This window comes from Panthera leo, chromosome A1, assembly GCF_018350215.1.
Source record: "Panthera leo isolate Ple1 chromosome A1, P.leo_Ple1_pat1.1, whole genome shotgun sequence".
NCBI classification, from domain to species: Eukaryota; Metazoa; Chordata; class Mammalia; order Carnivora; family Felidae; genus Panthera; species Panthera leo.
Window position 1 is genome coordinate 141,199,162 of NC_056679.1, and position 17,063 is coordinate 141,216,224.

Genomic DNA, 17,063 nt, shown 5'->3' on the forward strand with positions numbered 1-17,063 from the left:
TAATCATACAACGAATGTTTAATAGATGAATTTTGGACATTTGGAGCTAAGATCTTACATAAAGGCTGCTCTTGACTTGACAAAAACACTAATACTCTGAAGTACCCTTTTAAATGCTTAGGTGAGGCACACAGATACGTTAAGAAAATGGGCAAAAGATGAATTTGTCATTTGATAAAATGTGTTATAGCTTAATTATCTAGCTCTCAAATGTAAGGTTTAGTCCACACAGAATGTGCTTTTCCACGTCTGACTCCTGGGGGACGGGAAATGTTTGCCTCTGCTGCAACATCGGGTTCTGTACGCACATGCCTGGAAAATACTTCTGAGACGACTAGCTGTTGCTTGCCTCTTTGTGGGAGGCAGGGTACTAGTGACTTTGGTAATAATTTAAAAATCTTTTTTCCCCCTTATTTTAGGTGATCTTGTTTACAAATGCGGCAATGGTATTAAGGCAGTACATGGTTGAAATTAGACTGGTACAATTTAAATGAGGAAACATACTGTACCCATCTGGAATCTCAGACAAGTTAGACTTACCTTCTCCTCAGCTCGCCCATCACAGTTACTTATTTACCCTTCCACACTGGTACCTTCATCACTGCACCATGGACTAAAATCCTTCACTCCTCATGCAGGTTACCTTGCTATTATTGAATGCAGTTCTTCGTTAGATAGTTCAAGTATTCTCCTGAGAAAAGATAGGTTATGATTTACTTTTCTTTCCACCAATGGCCTTTGAAAGTGTTAGAGAGTAGGGAAATACTGCTCTGAGATCTGACAGGTAATAACAAGTACTATGAGCTGAATTCTTACATTATCTGAAGCACTTTGAGAAATGCCTCACATAAACTGTTGATTTTTACAGCAACCTATAAAACAGGTGTTACTACTCTCACTTATAGATGAGGTAACTGGGAGCCAGCAAAGATAAAAAGTTGCCCGTGGTGCCATAACTGGCAGAATACAGAACCAGACTTCAGCCAGGTTTTTTTTCCCCCCTCTTCCTTGTAAATAGTTTAAAACAGGATGGCAAATTTAGATGCCTCCATGAGTGGAAAAAATGAATAACATCTTATAAAACAGTATGTTTTATAAGAAGGAACATGAATCAAGTAAATCTTTTTTTTTTTTTTTTTATAATGTGTCAGACAGGCCTCACTGGGATTCTTTAAACAGCCAGCACAAATATAAAAGCTCTAGAAACTAGCCACATACTTTCTGTGTTAGATAGTAAATAACTTACCATATTTGGAGTTGCGCTAGATTTAGAAGGTACTTAAAATTCTAAGCAATTGAGAAGTTGAAATATTTCCAGTATTCTACACGTACCTTAGAAAGGTCACCAAGAAAAGTGCCTACCTGGAGAGCTGTAGGGTTAACGAGGCAAGAGGAATCTTGCCATATGTGCCTTCCATCGTGCCAGTGGGTGAGGTTGAAAGCAAAGTACCATATAAAGGCTTATGGACCAGAGATTACGAAAGTAAGAAAAGAGGAAAAAGTGTTTCTGTGTCTATTGAAAAAGGGCATACAGAATACCTCAGATTCAGTTTGGGTTTAATTCAGTTCTAATTATTGGGAACTTGACTCCACCGTGGCCACACTAGGAATGAAACAGAAGAACAGTGTTGATGTAGATCCGGGAGACCTGTAAGATGGCCTCCTGTAACTTCATTCTCTTGGGTCTGTATTAAGGTTTCATTGAGCACATAGGTGGTTCTTTCCATGATCCATGAAGATTTTGCTGGATTACAATTCTTCTTTGTGTCATAGTCAGAGAAATGTATGCTGCTGTCAAACAAACTAGCTTACTTTGAAAGGCTAGAGGTTTTTTTCCTTCACAAAGAACATGGCTTTAATGAATTTGGGGGAACTGTTTACTTTGATAAATTAACATATGAAACGCTAATGGTTTTATAGCTTCACTAACATTGATCTTTCGCAACTTTCAGGGCCTGTAATTCAGTGTTTACAGCATTAGACCACTGTCATGAAGCCATAGAAATTACAAGTGATGACCATGTGATTCAGGTACGGAGACACTTTTTGTCTGGAGATGTCAAAATAGAACCTTTCAAGTTGGAGCCATCCTTTTCCAAGGAACTTTCCTATAATCCTCACATTACTGTGTATTTTCTTTGGAGAAAGGGACATCAAAAATATGTAAAGAAAACTGATAGACTGAAATCTAAGAATTAGATATTCACCAAGAATAAAAAAATTATTTTGGATCCAAACCTATGCTTCCTATGACCAAGATAGGGTAAATTCTTTGATAATTTGCGAAGACAGCATTTAAATCACGCCAGAAGTATGTCAAAATTGTAGAGTAAATGCTTATGGGAATGAAATGTTTTCAAAGGTATTCATTTATTTGCCTGCAGTTGGTAGTCTAATTATATAGCAGTCTTGTATGGTAAAGTTGTCTTCCTAAGGAAATGTGTATAGTAGACGAACCTTTGTTGAAATGAAGTCATCTTACTGTATTTGTTGGAAGGTAAGACATTTCTGCTACAACAATAATCTGAAATGTGGACTTCTCCATCGATGGATACTGGCCTGCCTGGAGTTGGTTTGCATAATGGCACTGAGTGTAAGGAACACTTGCTGTCCTCAGTGGAAACCAAAGACAGTGCTCAGGATATGGTGGCCACACAACAGAGCCCCCACTGCACACGGATACACCCTGCTGTCAAACCTAACCAGTAACAGCAGCAGCCCACCCTGCCTTGGCCCCTTCATTAACATGTTCGTAATGTTGTCTCCTTTCCATTCAATGACTCTGTGAAAGAAACACAAGTGCCCCATGATACTGATGGGGGAAACTGAGGCCCAGCAAGGTCAAGGAATTTACCCAAGGAAAGCCCCAGTAATAAGTATTGGAACCAAAATCTGTAGCCATGTCTTTCTGATTATAAAGCCTTCCCTCTTGGTTCCGTGTTTGGCTGTATTTCCAGAATCTGTTTTTGTGGCTGTTCCTTGCCGTGGGTCTGAAAGCTTCCTCTGGTTGCTGTTAGTGCCCACCTATGCACACACAGGTGTGCATCCTGGACTGCAGAGAAACCAGACATGTTTGCTATCGACCAAGTGCAAATCTCACATCCCCCTCACTTCTGTCCAGACTTGAACAATCCATTCCAAACATGAAACGGATCTGCTTTGCACCCCCCTCTGACAGTGGGCAGCCAGATTGTGATTTCTATAGTGAGGAGAAGGGGCTCCCTGCTCTCCACTTGCCTTCCCCAGTTGTCGTCTGATGACTCCTTGAACAGGGAGCAGAGTCCTTCGTTCTATGGTGAGCATCTGGTGGTTAGAGACCCTGTATCTCTGGTGGGGAGGGGGTGACATGGTGGTGGTGTCACCCCCTGCCCACCTTTACTGTGACCAGGAGGAAATAGGCTTGCCCTTTAAAAAACCTACTGGCATTCTGAATATAAAACTCAAAAACAAGGGGAAAGAAGTTGAATAAAGGATGTGATAGGGAAAAGAGAAATAAAATGACATTTGTGTTAGGGATTTCAAGAGGAGCCCTCATGGACAGGGTATTTCACATATATTCTTACTCATTACCAGAGTCCTTCTCAGGGCACGGCCACTGAGGGGTTTATGCCTCTGTGTGACTATGCATGTTCAGAGGTTAGGTGATGGCCCTTAAATTTAAGAATAATATATACCCATCCATCGATCCATCCATCTCAACTCTTTGCTTTAAAACACTTACACAAAGCTTACCATATACCAGGCACAGCAGTAAGCATTTTACACATTCTCATTTATTTCTTAAAACAACTTTATGAGCCAGGAACTACTGTAGCCATTTTACAGATGAAGAGACTGAGGACCAGAGGGGACAAGTAACTTGCCCACAGTCGTGGAGCTCGTTATTGGCAGAACCAGGATTTGAACTTGAGTGCCTTGGCTCCAAGGCACTATGTTTGAGTACCTGCTGCATTCTGAGGTTACGGGAACCCTAGCATGAACAAAGGGCCATGACTTGTACCCCTATCTGCAACTGAATAGTGAAGGTAGAATAAACACACATGGAAATGTATGAGGATTTGGCCAACAAGGAAAACAATACATACATCACATATTTACTAAACAGTCCTGAGTATCCAGAGATAAATCCAAAGTAGGCTTTTCCTGGAGGATTTTATGTCTAGTGGGGGAGAGAGATAAATAAAAACTTGGATTGAGTGCGAGAAGTCACTGGAAGCCTGCACAGGAAGAGAGTGGGAGCCTATAGAAGTGGCTCCAGCTCAGAATGGGCGTGGGGTCAAGGGCGGCTTGCTAGCGGAGGGAAGGAGATGGGAGGAGGGACAAATCCAACTTGGCAGGGCATGGAGTTGGGGAGGGGCGTTGTGAGGGGAGAGAACACGTAGGCAGAGGCCCACAGATGGGGAGGAAGTACAGGGAGCTCAGCACGCAGGTGCAGGCCCACCTGGTGAGCAGTAGCCTGCTGCCTGGCCCCAGGAGGGTGGTGATAGGAGATCGCTGAAGATAGTGTCACCACCCCAACTCTTCTGTCAGCCTCATAAGGCCTCGTGCTCAGGCTCCAGAGCACCCTCCAAACCTCTCCAGCTCTCAAGTTTAATTGTGTTAGTAGGTTTGTTCGCAGGGGAACAGCTCCCCAAGTGTCCCTGCATCACCAGGCTACTTACTACTATCGTCATAGTGGAGTGCAAGAGTGATGATGATTATAGTTTGCAAGAATGTTTCCGAAGCAGCAGATGGATGTACATGATGCCCAAAGAAATCCATGACCTAGAGGCTGTACGGTCACATTTTACCCATGTTCTTTGTCTTTCTTGTCTCCCTTATTCAGCTTCTCATCTAGTAGATTGTTCTTGGAGAAGAAGTTGGAGGGTGGAGATGGGACCTGGGAGTCAGGCAAGGAAATAGCTCTGAATTCCAGGGCCCTGGGCAGAATTTTAGAAAGAAACCTCTGAGTATGCTGGCTCCAGATGTGCCAGGGTGGCCTCTTCTCACACCCACATGTGCCCAGTACTGAAAGGGCTGCCTCCTGCACAACCTGTTTAACTAGATTTATGGTTCAGGTGAGATGGGAAGTGGCCCCAAGCCATAGCATTGGTTAGTAGGCAGTGGCAGTTAGAAAGGAGGCATGAGAGAGCCAATCTCTGCCTTGTAGAGATGTGATTAATAGAAGCCACAACCTGTTCAACCAATTCATTTTTATTCTAACTCATTTTTATTTTTTGACTGTTTTCTTCTTGGCCGATTGGGGATGAGTAAGGCCCACAAGAGGCTGGCTCTACTAGATGAGGACTTCTTGCTCTTTGTCTGCTAAGGAATTTCTTCCAATGCCCCAGAGAGAACTAGGGCGCTGGGGTGGTGAATGAATACATTGCTGCTCAGGAGTGAGGCAGCGACTCCAGGGGGCTTATTGAAGTGACAGAGACCAGTCGGCACCCACATCAGAGAGTGCTCATCCAAGGGAACTTCTTACTTGATATTCCAACCTGTTCCTCTGTGTCCCAGCAAGCACTCCTGAGGGCACACAGCATACCCACACTGACCTTTAACCACCTCCTGTTCACAGTACGTCAACCCAGCCTTTGAAAGGATGATGGGCTACCACAAAGGCGAGCTCCTGGGGAAAGAGCTCGCTGAGCTGCCCAAAAGTGATAAGAACCGGGCAGACCTTCTTGACACCATCAACACGTGCATCAAGAAGGGCAAGGTGGGTGCGACAGACAGATTTGCAAACCCCTCCCCAATGCATTTTTGTTTCTGAGTTTTATGTCACGTCTTTAAGATTGGCTCCTTTGATGACATGATAATTAAGTGAAAGATCTCTTATGTTGGCAAAATGAGTCAAGTTGGGGGTTAATTTTGGATACAAGTGAATCAAGCACTTACGATGATGTAGAACCTGATGACTTTGTGTAAGGAGAGTTTATCCTTTCCATGAATCTGTCCTCGCTCTCTTTGCTGGAGTATCGTTGCTGCCTCTGAGCAGAGTTCTGCCCACAGGGATGTTGTGTGTTTTTAGTGTGTCCATTGTTTGGGGGACTGGAAGTACATGTATCCGTATTTCTATGTGGGCCCTGTTCTTGGTCACTTTTCCCTTTTTCTGTTCTCTTTCCTGATCATAGTTGAGTAGAGACATGCAACTCACTTCTCCCTGTCATGTCAGTTTGTCCAGCAGCCAAAGAGAGGGCTGTCAGTGTGGCAGGAAGCTTCCCTGAAGCCCTCTCTTCCGGAAGTGGAGTGTGGCTCTGGCAGCTGGAACTCCCTGTGCATTTTCTTTTAAGCATTCAGAATGCTTTCACGTAGTTATGTCTTTCATCTTGTGTGCTTTCTCTGATGTGAAATAGTGAAATGAGCACTGTGTTCTTTTAATTGGGGACTGTTTATAGGAATAAAATACGTTTGGGTTGTATATGACAGCCAATGTTAATTTTTAAACAATAGGGGCAGTGAGACTGAAAAGGAATCAGGACATTATCAAGTACTCTAGAAAATTTTGCCAGGGTGGTACTGCCACACGCGTAGTGGCCCAAGAGGCATACCAGTTAGCCATCTCGTGTGAGGGAGGGGGCAGAAACGGGCTGAAGAGAAAATTGGGTTCTGGTTTATCTCCTTCCTCTCAGACATGGTAGAGGGACCACCAGGCTCTTGATGAGCTAATTCCCTGGGGTCTAGAGACAGTAAGAATGCTCACACTCTCCTTAACCTCATAGAAACTGCCAGGAGTCAGACGAATCCCCGAGAAGTCTTGGTAGGATGCCCCGTAGAAAGTAGGAAGACAGGTTTCAAGATAAATTAAGAGACAAGAACTTAGAACCACATTTTCCACTTTGTGTATGTGGGCAAGTTAGTTAGAATCTCTGAGCCTTGGTTTACCCATCTGAAAACTAAGGATGATAATATCAAGCTTACAGGTTGCTGTGAAGATTTGAAGGAAGACCCCATCAGAATCCCTTGACCTGGTGCCACTTAGACCCATAGGACTGAGAGTGGAGCTCTACCCACTCATCAACTGTCCTAGGACCCTGAGGGGCCATCTTGGAGGCGGACATGTTGGTCTTGGGGTCTTAGTGCAGGGTGACCACGAGCCTTAGGTAATAAGTGTTACAATAGGTACAATGATAAAGCAATGTTTTATGGAATGTAATGAAAGCATGTGGGAACTTTATTGCTCAACTTGATGAGATCCTCTGAAGAAGCAGCCATTAGCCTCAATGGAAGGATTTTAAGAGCTCTCTTTGTCCATGTAGGAGTGGCAGGGGGTTTACTATGCCAGACGGAAATCCGGGGACAGCATCCAGCAGCACGTGAAGATTACCCCAGTGATTGGCCAAGGAGGGTGAGAGCGAACTCTTGAACTCTTTTAATTGAAGGGCTCATGTGGGCATTGGGTTTGCATATTGAAATACCAGTGTAAGCACTAGACCCACTAATACGGTGGGGTTGGGCTGTACATAGCATATACTGTGGACAGACCCATGTGGCTGGCAACAGCCTCTAGACGTGGCTTTCCCTTTCCCTCTCTTCTCTTGCTTATGGGCTTTACAAAGCATCTCCCCAGCTGCCCACCTCCGCCTTATCGTCTGTGGTTCCATTATCCTCACTACCCTCTGAAGGAGCTGTGTTTAGGCTTTCCCCTGTCATAACAGCAACAACAAAACAACAAGGCTCGCTGGCTTCAGCCCTGCACTGGGAGCCACCTTTCTCTCCTTGAGGCACCATCTCTGTAGTGGTTCTCTTCAGGCTGGCTCGCGGCTTGTTCCACAAGGTGAAGAGAGTCCTGGAGGTCATGGTTACATAGATAAAGGTGTGTTTGGCCAGAATCAGGTGATAAGATTCCATTTAATGTCAGATTATCAGAGAAGGTCAATACATAATTTCTTTTCCTTCTCTCAGTTAAATTTTGTGAGAGGGTTTACAAAGCCAAACAGGATCCCTGAACAAGTACGCCACTGAGGAGCCTCTAGTAAACCACCTTGAAGGTCAACACTAGCTTCATAGCATGGTTTACAAGGGACCCATGCTGTCACGTGATGTTTTGGAAAAAGAAGAGGTAGCAGTTGTCATGCCAGTAACCAGAAGTGGTGAGTCCTGCCTGTGACTCGTAAGACTACCTGAGTACCTTCCAAATTGTTGGGTGGTTAGAAAACAAAACATTCTGTAAAGTCAGCTAAATGTCTTAGGTTGTTTCCTCTCCAATTGTACTTGTTTGATAAGTTTTGAAATTGTTAGCCCTCATTTCAGAGACCATCATCTCGTATTTCCTGACACTTGGCTTCCCTCTGGGGCATTGGCAGGCCTGACAAGGGTTTTGAGCACAGAGAGAGGCCTCCCCTGCCACCCCCTGCCCCTTGAGCTGGTGGCCTTGGCATGGCCATTTCCACTAACAGTCTGTGCTCAGAGGCCATGATGGCTGTCACGTTGGTACCATCTTCTCAGAAAACTTAAGCTAAGATTCGCTCTGTGTGTGTGGCCAGAATTCTTAGGTGACCAAGGCAGAGGAGACACTTTTGCTTGGTAATTTCTGTCAGAATGAATTTTTCTTATCTCTCTGATTTTACAGATAAGTGGGAAGTTCTTTTGTCTAGACGCAGTGTTATTTTTCCCTCACTTGTAGACAGTGCACTATCAAAGGAAATTCTTATTAAAAGTAGGGAAATTTTATCTCTTCCTGTTTACTGAGGCTTATTACAGAATATCCAGTGTTTTCTATACTCTCTTCAGTCCTCCAGAGAAAACTGAATCAAAGAGAGCGAAACAGGAGACTCATTCCTGTTCCTATAAAATCTCACATAGCCCTCTAGAATTCCTGGCTCCCCTTTCAGTACCAAATCTACCTTGAGCTGATTTTTGTGCAGGGAGCTGGATAGCCTTTTCTGGTCTCCCTTGTGGTAATGAGCAAGACCGTAGGCCGTTTTGGGATTCTGTCCATAACCTTGAAATAAGAGGATTTTTCTCTGCCTGAAAAATGCCATCATTGTGATGACCATGCTGTGAAAGAATATGGAACATTAATATAAAAACAGCAGCCATGTAATTTGGTCATTGTCCAAATGAGTCTTTTGCTTTTTATATAAGCTGTAAAATTATTCATGTCAGCGGAACTAAAACCAACTTCTCGAGGAGCATTTCATCCTATCGCTGGAGATATCTGGGAGACAAGCTTCAGGAGTCAGTCGCAAAATGAAATATCCATTAGGAAAGTGTTTCTGAGCCAACTGTGATTAAAAGGGAAGCCCAGTTTCTGGAGGCATGTGTGGGCTGTGTATGAAAAATGTGTTTTCCGTAGACTAGGTTTTGTTTGAAATTTAAATGTGCCCTAGAATGGACCCTGGGGTTTTGCTTTAAGAAATTCTGTTGATGTTTTCATTTGCTGATTTGTTGAATCATCTCCTATCTGACTCACTAATAACTGATAATTTATGTTATTAGGAAAATTAGGCATTTTGTCTCCCTCAAGAAGCTGTGTTGTACCACTGACAATAATAAGCAGGTATGGTATTCAGTTTCCTTCCTTTTGCTTTGTCAGCTTGACCACATGTTACATTCTCACCACTGTTCTCTGCTTGTCTTTATCCATATCTTCCTGTACTTGCCAATTTAGGAGGTGTATGGCAAAATTAGGCTCCTTTGACAGGCAAATAGTAGAAAAAAAAATTCCCTGCAGGCTTATGTTGCTTTGTTAGTAATATACAGCAGTTATGATTTAGCCTGTGGCTGTGCAACTAAAGACTAATATATTTCATGAGAGCATAAAATTCTTCTTCCAAATAAAAAAAGTCCTCTTTTTCTATCATAATTTCTTAAATGAATGAAAAGCATGTATGTATTTGAGCATTTCACTCCCACCAATTCATATCAAAAACAATCATTCCAAGTTAGTAAAAGTTAGTACTATTAGTACTGTTTATTTTTACCATTACACCATGCAGAACAATACGTTAGAATCTTGTCTTCTGGAATAACAGAATTTTAATACGTTGCTATATTTAAGAACTTATAAAGGTAGTTTTGTCATAGAGAACAATGCTGATATTGGTAAATTTTCTTTCTTATACTTTTAATATTGGGGTTGTGTGTATTTTCATTCATCCTTTAAGGTTTATTGGTTAAAAAGCCCTGAACATACATAATTACTAGTGATCTGTTTTTGAAAACACAAAATGTGGCCTTTGATATAGATGGAGATTTTAAAAGAAGGGATAATGTCTTGAAAGGATATGAAGGTCTTTGGGGCATGACCCATTTTAGAGGAGCATGTTGGAGACTTGGAAAGTTTGGGATCAGATAGTGGAGGCTGGCCAGACAAGGAGAGAAACTTTGGGGTCATAGGACTTGCTGATGCCCAGGCTCCTCCCCCATGAATAGGCAGCTCCTGGAGGGGAGTCCAACCTGGGTGCCGTGAGCCTGTGGTGGGCTTTCAGCTGGTATCTCAGTCCATTGAAGGTATTCATGTCTTCATGCCTGATTTTTTTAAATAATGATTTGATACATGTATATATTGCAAAACGATCACCACCATAAGTCAACATGCATCACCACACATAATTCCAAAACATTTTTTGTGATGAAGTCTTCGTTTGAGACCTATTCTCTTAGCAGCTTTCAAATTTACATTACAGTATTGTTAACAATGGTCACCATGCTGTACATTATATCCCCATAACTTACTTAATAAATGGAAGTTTGGACCTTTGACCCCTTAACCCATTTCTCCATCCCCGTACCCCACCTCTGGCAGCCAACCTGTTCTCTGTATCTATACATTCAGTTTTTTATTTTCCATTCTGCATGTAAGTGATATCATGGTATTTGTCTTTCTCCGTCTGACTTAATTCACTTAAGGTATCTAGGAGATAATCTAGGTCCATCCATATTACTGCAAATAGCAGAATTTCCTTCTTTTCTGATGGCTGAATAATCATGTGTGTGTGTGTGTGTGTGTGTGTGTGTGTGTGTGTGTGTGTGTGTATTAGAGACAGAGAGAGAGAGAGACCACATTTTCTTTCTCCATTCATCCATCAGTGGATGCTTAGGTTGTTTCTGTGTCTTGACTAATGGAAACCATGCTGCGGTGAACATGGGGGTGCATATATCTCTTTGAGTTAGTGTTTTTGTTTCCTTTGGATAAATGTCCGGGGGTAAATTGCCAGACCATATCGTAGTGACATTTTTCATTTTTTGAGGAACCTCCAAAGTGTTTTTACATAGCACCTGTGCCCTTTTCTTCACATCTTCACCAACACTTGACATTTCCTATCTTTTTGATACTAACCGCTTCAAAAGATGTGAATTGATATCTCAATGTGGTTTTGATTTGCATTTTGCTGATGATTAGTGATGTTGAGCGCTTTTGCATGTACCTGTTGGCCATTTTTATGTCTTCTTTGAAAAAGTGTCTGTCCAGATCTTCTGCCAGTGTTTAAATCAAAAAAAAATTTTTGGCTTTTGATTTGTAGGAGTTCTTTATATATTTCGGGTACTAATCCCTTATCTATGATTTACAAGTATTTTCTCCCAGTTGGTAGGTTGCCTTTTTATTTTGTTGATGGTTTCATTTGCTATGCAGAAGGTTTTTAGTGTGATGATGGTAGTGTCAGTTATTTATTTTTTCTTTTGTTGCATTTGTTTTTGCTGTTGTATCCAAAAAATCATAACCAAGACCAGTGTCAAGGAGCTTAGTCCCTATGTTTTCTTCTAAGGGTTTTATGGTTTCAGATATCGTGTTCAAATATTTCTTCCATTTTGAGTTGATTTTTCTGTATGGTCTAAGATACTGGTCCAGTGTTATTCTTTGGTATGTGGCTTTCCAGTTTTCCTAGTACCATTTATTGAACAGACTGTCTTTTCCCCATTGTATATTGTTGACTTGTGATAAATTAGTTGACCATATATATGTGAGTTTATTTCTGGATTCTCTCTTCTGTCCCACTGATGTATGTTTCTTTTTTTATGCCAACACCATACTCTTTTGATCACTACAGCTTTGTAATGTAGTTTGAAATCAGGGAGCATGGTGCCTCCAGCTTTGTTCTTTCTCAAGAGTGATTTGGCTATTCTAGCAAAATATTCTGGACTAGTGAAGGGAATCGTACGTTTTCATAGTATTTAATTCATCATAAAATGCCTCCTTCAGCATGGAGAATTTCACCTAGAATCAGGAAGTTTTCATTTACTACCGAGACATCTGGGAAAGGAAGGGAATTGACTTTCATAGAAAAGTAGATTCTGTCAATAGCAAAGTTTACACATTCCAAGAGAAAGAAAGAGATCTGGGTGAGAGGTGACAGGTGGGGAGACATCCTGGTGGCTCTTGAAAGACGAACCACTGAACCCACGCAGTGCAAGCCAACCTGTCATGGGCTGTGAAGCTGCTGTGCACGGTGTAGGCCCACCTGTGCTAATTCGTGTTCATGCCAGAGATGAGCCAAGTACATTTTGTGGCCAGTATCAAGCACAGCCTTCCCCCACCAGCCGATGCTTGATCTTCCTCCTTTCTTTCTCAGTCGGACCCCCAGCCTCCTTGTCACCGGTCTTCCCACAACCACGTGTGCCCACATTTTACCCATCTGTCACCCCCACCGTCATCATGGCTGTTTGTGTGCCTCAATGCCCTCTCCTCTCCAGTGCGGTCACCAGGCTGTGCTTGTCCTTGGGGGCCCATGCTGCCTGATGCACGGTGGGCCCTTTGGCCGATGGTTAGCTTGAATGGAATTGAATGTCTAGGTCCTGGCCTCCTGCCACCTACAAATCCTTCCTGCTTCCCAGGGAGAGCAGGCAAGCCCTTAGTACAGGACTTAGGGGTGCAGAATACAGAAAAGAGGGCCACCTCTTTTCTGATGCTGTAAATAGAAACATCTTTATTGCCGTGAATTAGCTGTTGTTCTGAGAAGAGTGGAAACGCAGAGCTCAGATACCCTGAGCCATTGACGTCACCTAATGGTGCTGCACAGGGCTGGAGAGACACTTAGATTTTCCAATAACAAAGAATTTTTATGTCTCTGGCTGGCCACAGTGTTTTTCCTCCTCATCGGAGGAGGCTGGAGTGAATGGTGATGAGTCTGTGATGGGAAGGGCTCCCCAGAGGTGGGAGCAGCCTGTCTGAAGGCGGTTCTGGCTGTGCTGATTTCTGGGATGTTAGCCTTGACGTCAAGATCCGCCCATGGGTTTGCATTTTAACAAGGAATGAAATTGTAAGCCAGGATGCTATCTCCTGGTAGTTCTTGTCGTCAGCAAAAATCCCTTTTCCTGTGTGAGCCCTGTAGCTTCTTGCCAAGGGGCTGGAAGTGGTCAGTGAGGTTTTTCTGCTGTAAATACCGTCTCCCCTTCCACCACACACACTTGCTCCCCAAATATGTACTAAACACCTGTACTGGTGCCAGGGACAGTCTCTGCCCCAGAAGCTGTGGGGGTTACAGACTGATAAACAGGATGCATTTCTAGAACGCCGTACAGGGGAGGTGTGAACTGAGAGCAGGAGAAACAGAGAACGTAGGACCAAAGGAGACTGGCTAGAGTTTTTTTAGGTGTCGTCTAGGACAAGGGGCAACAAACCACACCCCACAGGCCACATGTGGTCTGTCGTACACGTAAAGTTATGTGGGAATACAGCCACATTCTGTGTTACGTAGTGGCTGCTTTCACGCTACAGCAGCTGAGAAGTTACAACAGACACCTTGTGGCCTACAAGCCTAAAATATTTACTCTCTGGCCCTTCACAGAGAAAGTTTGCTGACCACATTTCCAGAAGGTAATTTTCTTTTTCGAACTACCCGCCTTCCTAGGCCAGGTACACTCTTCCTGGGATCCCAGAAATGGCCTCCTCCTGTCAACCCTGCACCCTGGGGCAGAGCCTGTCTCAACCTCTGTGTAGCAGTAAGACGTAAGGACCTGTTTCCTTAATGCTTTTGCCTTTTCACGAGGTCTAAATCCAAATCCAAATGCATGACTCAAAGTGGAATTTCGGGGACCTGCCACCATGCTCCAGGTGTCAAGCTCATGCTGGGAAAGGACACTTCTAGGATCCCATCTTCACACCAGCTTTTCCTAAGCTGGCATCATCAAAGCAGAGTGGCCTCACCACTGGCATCCCTATAGTACTAGCCCACCCTTAGTGCGTCCCCCATTCTTGCTTTTTCCTCCAAGCCTTGGCCATGAGAATATGGAGAGCCCAGCGCTCCCAGAAGCCAACATGCTGCAGGCATGGAGCCCTGGCAGAGAGTATGGGAAGCCAGGGGGCAAGAGGGTGGTGGTGCCACTGGCGGTCTTGTGTCCTTTAGCTTGGATCATCTGGTCCCTCTTCTCATGGATGGATGACTCACAGGTCATGGAGAATCCCAAGAGAGGTGCAGAGGTTGCCTGTCCATTAAGAGGAAGGTCGTTTTGTGTGTGTGTGTGTGTGTGTGTGTGTGTGTGTGTGTGTGTGTGAAGTTAGGGAGCACGGACACCCAATGAACAGCTCCAGAAAATATCCCCTGTTCTACTAGGTTGTAGCAGGGGAAGGTTCTGATCAGGCTCTGAGGTGGCATGCTGATTTCTGGCTCATCAAGGTTCTGAGACAAAGGCTGAAGGAGAACAGAATGAGAGCAGTCTAACCTGCATTTTGCACAGGACTTTCCAGACCTGGCAGTAGTGAGGGAGGGGAGGGAGAGAATACTGGAATTCTAGTGACCACCTCCACATCCTCGTTTTAGGGAAGAGAAGTTGTTTCAACAGTGAAAAAGAAGGGAAGGACATAATTTCTGAATGAAGAATGGCTATTTAACTTGAATAAGTTTTGCTTAGTAAAAACACTTGTTTCTTCCACTGCAGACTGATATAAGCATTGTAACATCCTAACATCACTCTGGGGACAGACGTTTGGGATCACTGCTTTAAAAGCACTTTTATCTGTGTAACTTGTTTGAGAATAATAGGGGCAGAAATGAGGACTGAATTGTCCAAGTTTGCAGTGATGGATTCTTGCTTTGAGATGAACTTTTTGGGGTTCATTCCTATTTTGTTGTATAGTATGCTATTTAATCTTGAAATTGTAAAAATTAGGGAAAAAATAGAACTTCACTACAATTATAATGCATATGACTAAACCTGTCAAAAGTGCCTAAGACAAGATACAGAGGGTATAGAGTGGCAGGGAGTAAGAAGGGTGAAAGAACAGGTCTTCCCTTTTGGGAAGGCTTTGTGTGGGGACGGAGGGACTAGGCCCTGAAGGCAAAAACAGTGGAAAATTTTAAGGAATCAGATTATGCTCAACATAAGAAAGAATTAACAGAATGGGCCAAGCTCCTAGGTAGTTTGTGGCTAGTGAGTTCATCACTAAGGGAGGTAATCAAATAGGAGTATATTGAGCACTCAGTAGGAAAAGCTGTCGGGGGAGGTCGCTCACTGGCCAGAGGTTAGGCTAGGTCAGTGGTTTCTCCCAGTGTAGTTCCCTGGAGCTGCAGCAGCCCAGGAACTTGTTATAATTGCAAAGTCAGACCAACAGAATCGAAACTCCAAGGGTGGGCCTAGGCAATCTGTTTTAACAAGGCTTCTGATGGGACTCTGAGGTTGAAGAGCTATTGGACAGGATGAATGGCCGTGAGGCTCTGATACTATAAAGTTGGATCACTGGTTCATCAGTAGGGTCTGTTCTGGGTTAAATCTAGTCAGAAAAGATTTTTTTCGCTTGTGGCGGCCATCCAGCCCTCCTCTCCTGAATATGGGGACCCTGACCCATGCTGCTCAGGACCTTGCCTTGCAGGGGACTCCTAGAGCTGCATGTCCAGTCTTGAAATATGGCTAGAGATGCGCTCCACGTGTAAGCCACGTGCTAAATTTCAGAGACTTAGTATGAAAAAGAATGTAAATGATCTCATTAAAAGTATCATAGTCTTAGACTGATGACATGTGGAAATGATACTTGCACATATTGTACCTAAAATATCATTAAAATCAGTTTTGCCTGTTTTTACTTTTTCATGTGACTGCCAGAAAATTTAAAATGACACATGTAGTTCGCGTTTGTGGCTCACACTGTATTTCTGTCAGGCAGCTGGTTTCGCCATTCCCTCCCCTGTCAAATCTTACCCTGAATCCCCCTTCCCATTCACAGGTGACAGGGGCTAACAAGCTGAGCACACCATCTGGTTTCAGCCAGTGAACCGGCGGCAGATGGCCTCCCAAGAGATGAGGCTAAGACCCATTCTCCAGGCCCCTGGCAATGCTCCCCCTGTTATGGGAAGATGATCTGCTGGGCCCTTAAGCAGGTCTTTAGGGAACACTTTTGTTTGGGGGAATTGTGGGAGCACCTTTCATTAGTTCTTAAACTGCAGCAAAAAGCTCTTATTCTTAGAGCTCTCCAGTAGACAGCAGGAACCCCAGGTGCCTTGTCCTGTGACAGCCTTCTGCCACAAGGCCCATCCCCATTCTGCAGCCCCAGACTGGCTTTCTCTTAGGTCTGTCCTTGCCCTTCTCTGTTCTTAGGCCTCTACTCTCCCCACATTTGCCAACTTCTGTTCCCTCTAGTCCTTTCCTTCCTGGCAGGTGGCTGGGCTAATAATAAGCCTTTCCATGATTTTTGGACTTCTCTTCTAGGGCGTGGCAGAATAGGCTCCTCAATACTAAAACAGTACTGTAGCTCAGGCACTCTCTGTAAAACTGAGAGAAAGTCTGGTGCAGGCAACAAGCAGAGACAGAATTACAGGCTGCTTTCTGCTCGTTGCTAGTGATAAATATGTTTGAATTTGTCCTAAATGCCCAGGATTTGAGGTATGTCTCATGTTTTTAATGGCATGGACTGTTTGCAGCTTCCTTGTTCTTTAGGACTCTACCCAGCTTCTCCTCCCTCCAAGAAAACTTCCAGAACCTGCCCGCCATATCTCTCCTGCACCTGCCATGAGGCGATGGTTCTGCTTCTCTTCTGCATTGCCCATTGGACTCTTAATCTTATCCTGCTTTGGATCAGTTCTCACCTGGGGGCAGGGACCCCACTGTGTGTGCCCAGGAGACATAGGGAAGTTATTATGAAAACTAATGTTTACTCCCTAACACAGTAACCTTTGAAAGGCATAGGAGATTAAAGATGAAGCTTT

The 17,063-nt window shown here is 43.8% G+C and overlaps 1 protein-coding gene across 6 annotated transcripts in view; it reads left to right on the forward strand.

Moving 5' to 3' along the window:
- PDE8B (phosphodiesterase 8B) overlaps positions 1-17,063 on the forward strand; it is a 252,552-nt gene that overhangs the window by 141,628 nt on the left and 93,861 nt on the right. For 5 of the 6 annotated variants that reach the window (XR_006203503.1, XM_042941679.1, XM_042941665.1 and 2 more), the window contains 4 exons: positions 1,953-2,031; positions 5,561-5,701; positions 7,242-7,330; positions 9,424-9,484. Coding sequence is in view for 5 of the 6 variants with exons in the window: in XM_042941679.1 (XP_042797613.1) it covers positions 1,953-2,031; positions 5,561-5,701; positions 7,242-7,330; positions 9,424-9,484 (370 nt within the window). In the remaining variant the exon portion in view is untranslated. The remainder of the gene's footprint in view (positions 1-1,952; positions 2,032-5,560; positions 5,702-7,241; positions 7,331-9,423; positions 9,485-17,063) is intronic. The other variant, XM_042941686.1, reaches the window with a different exon arrangement.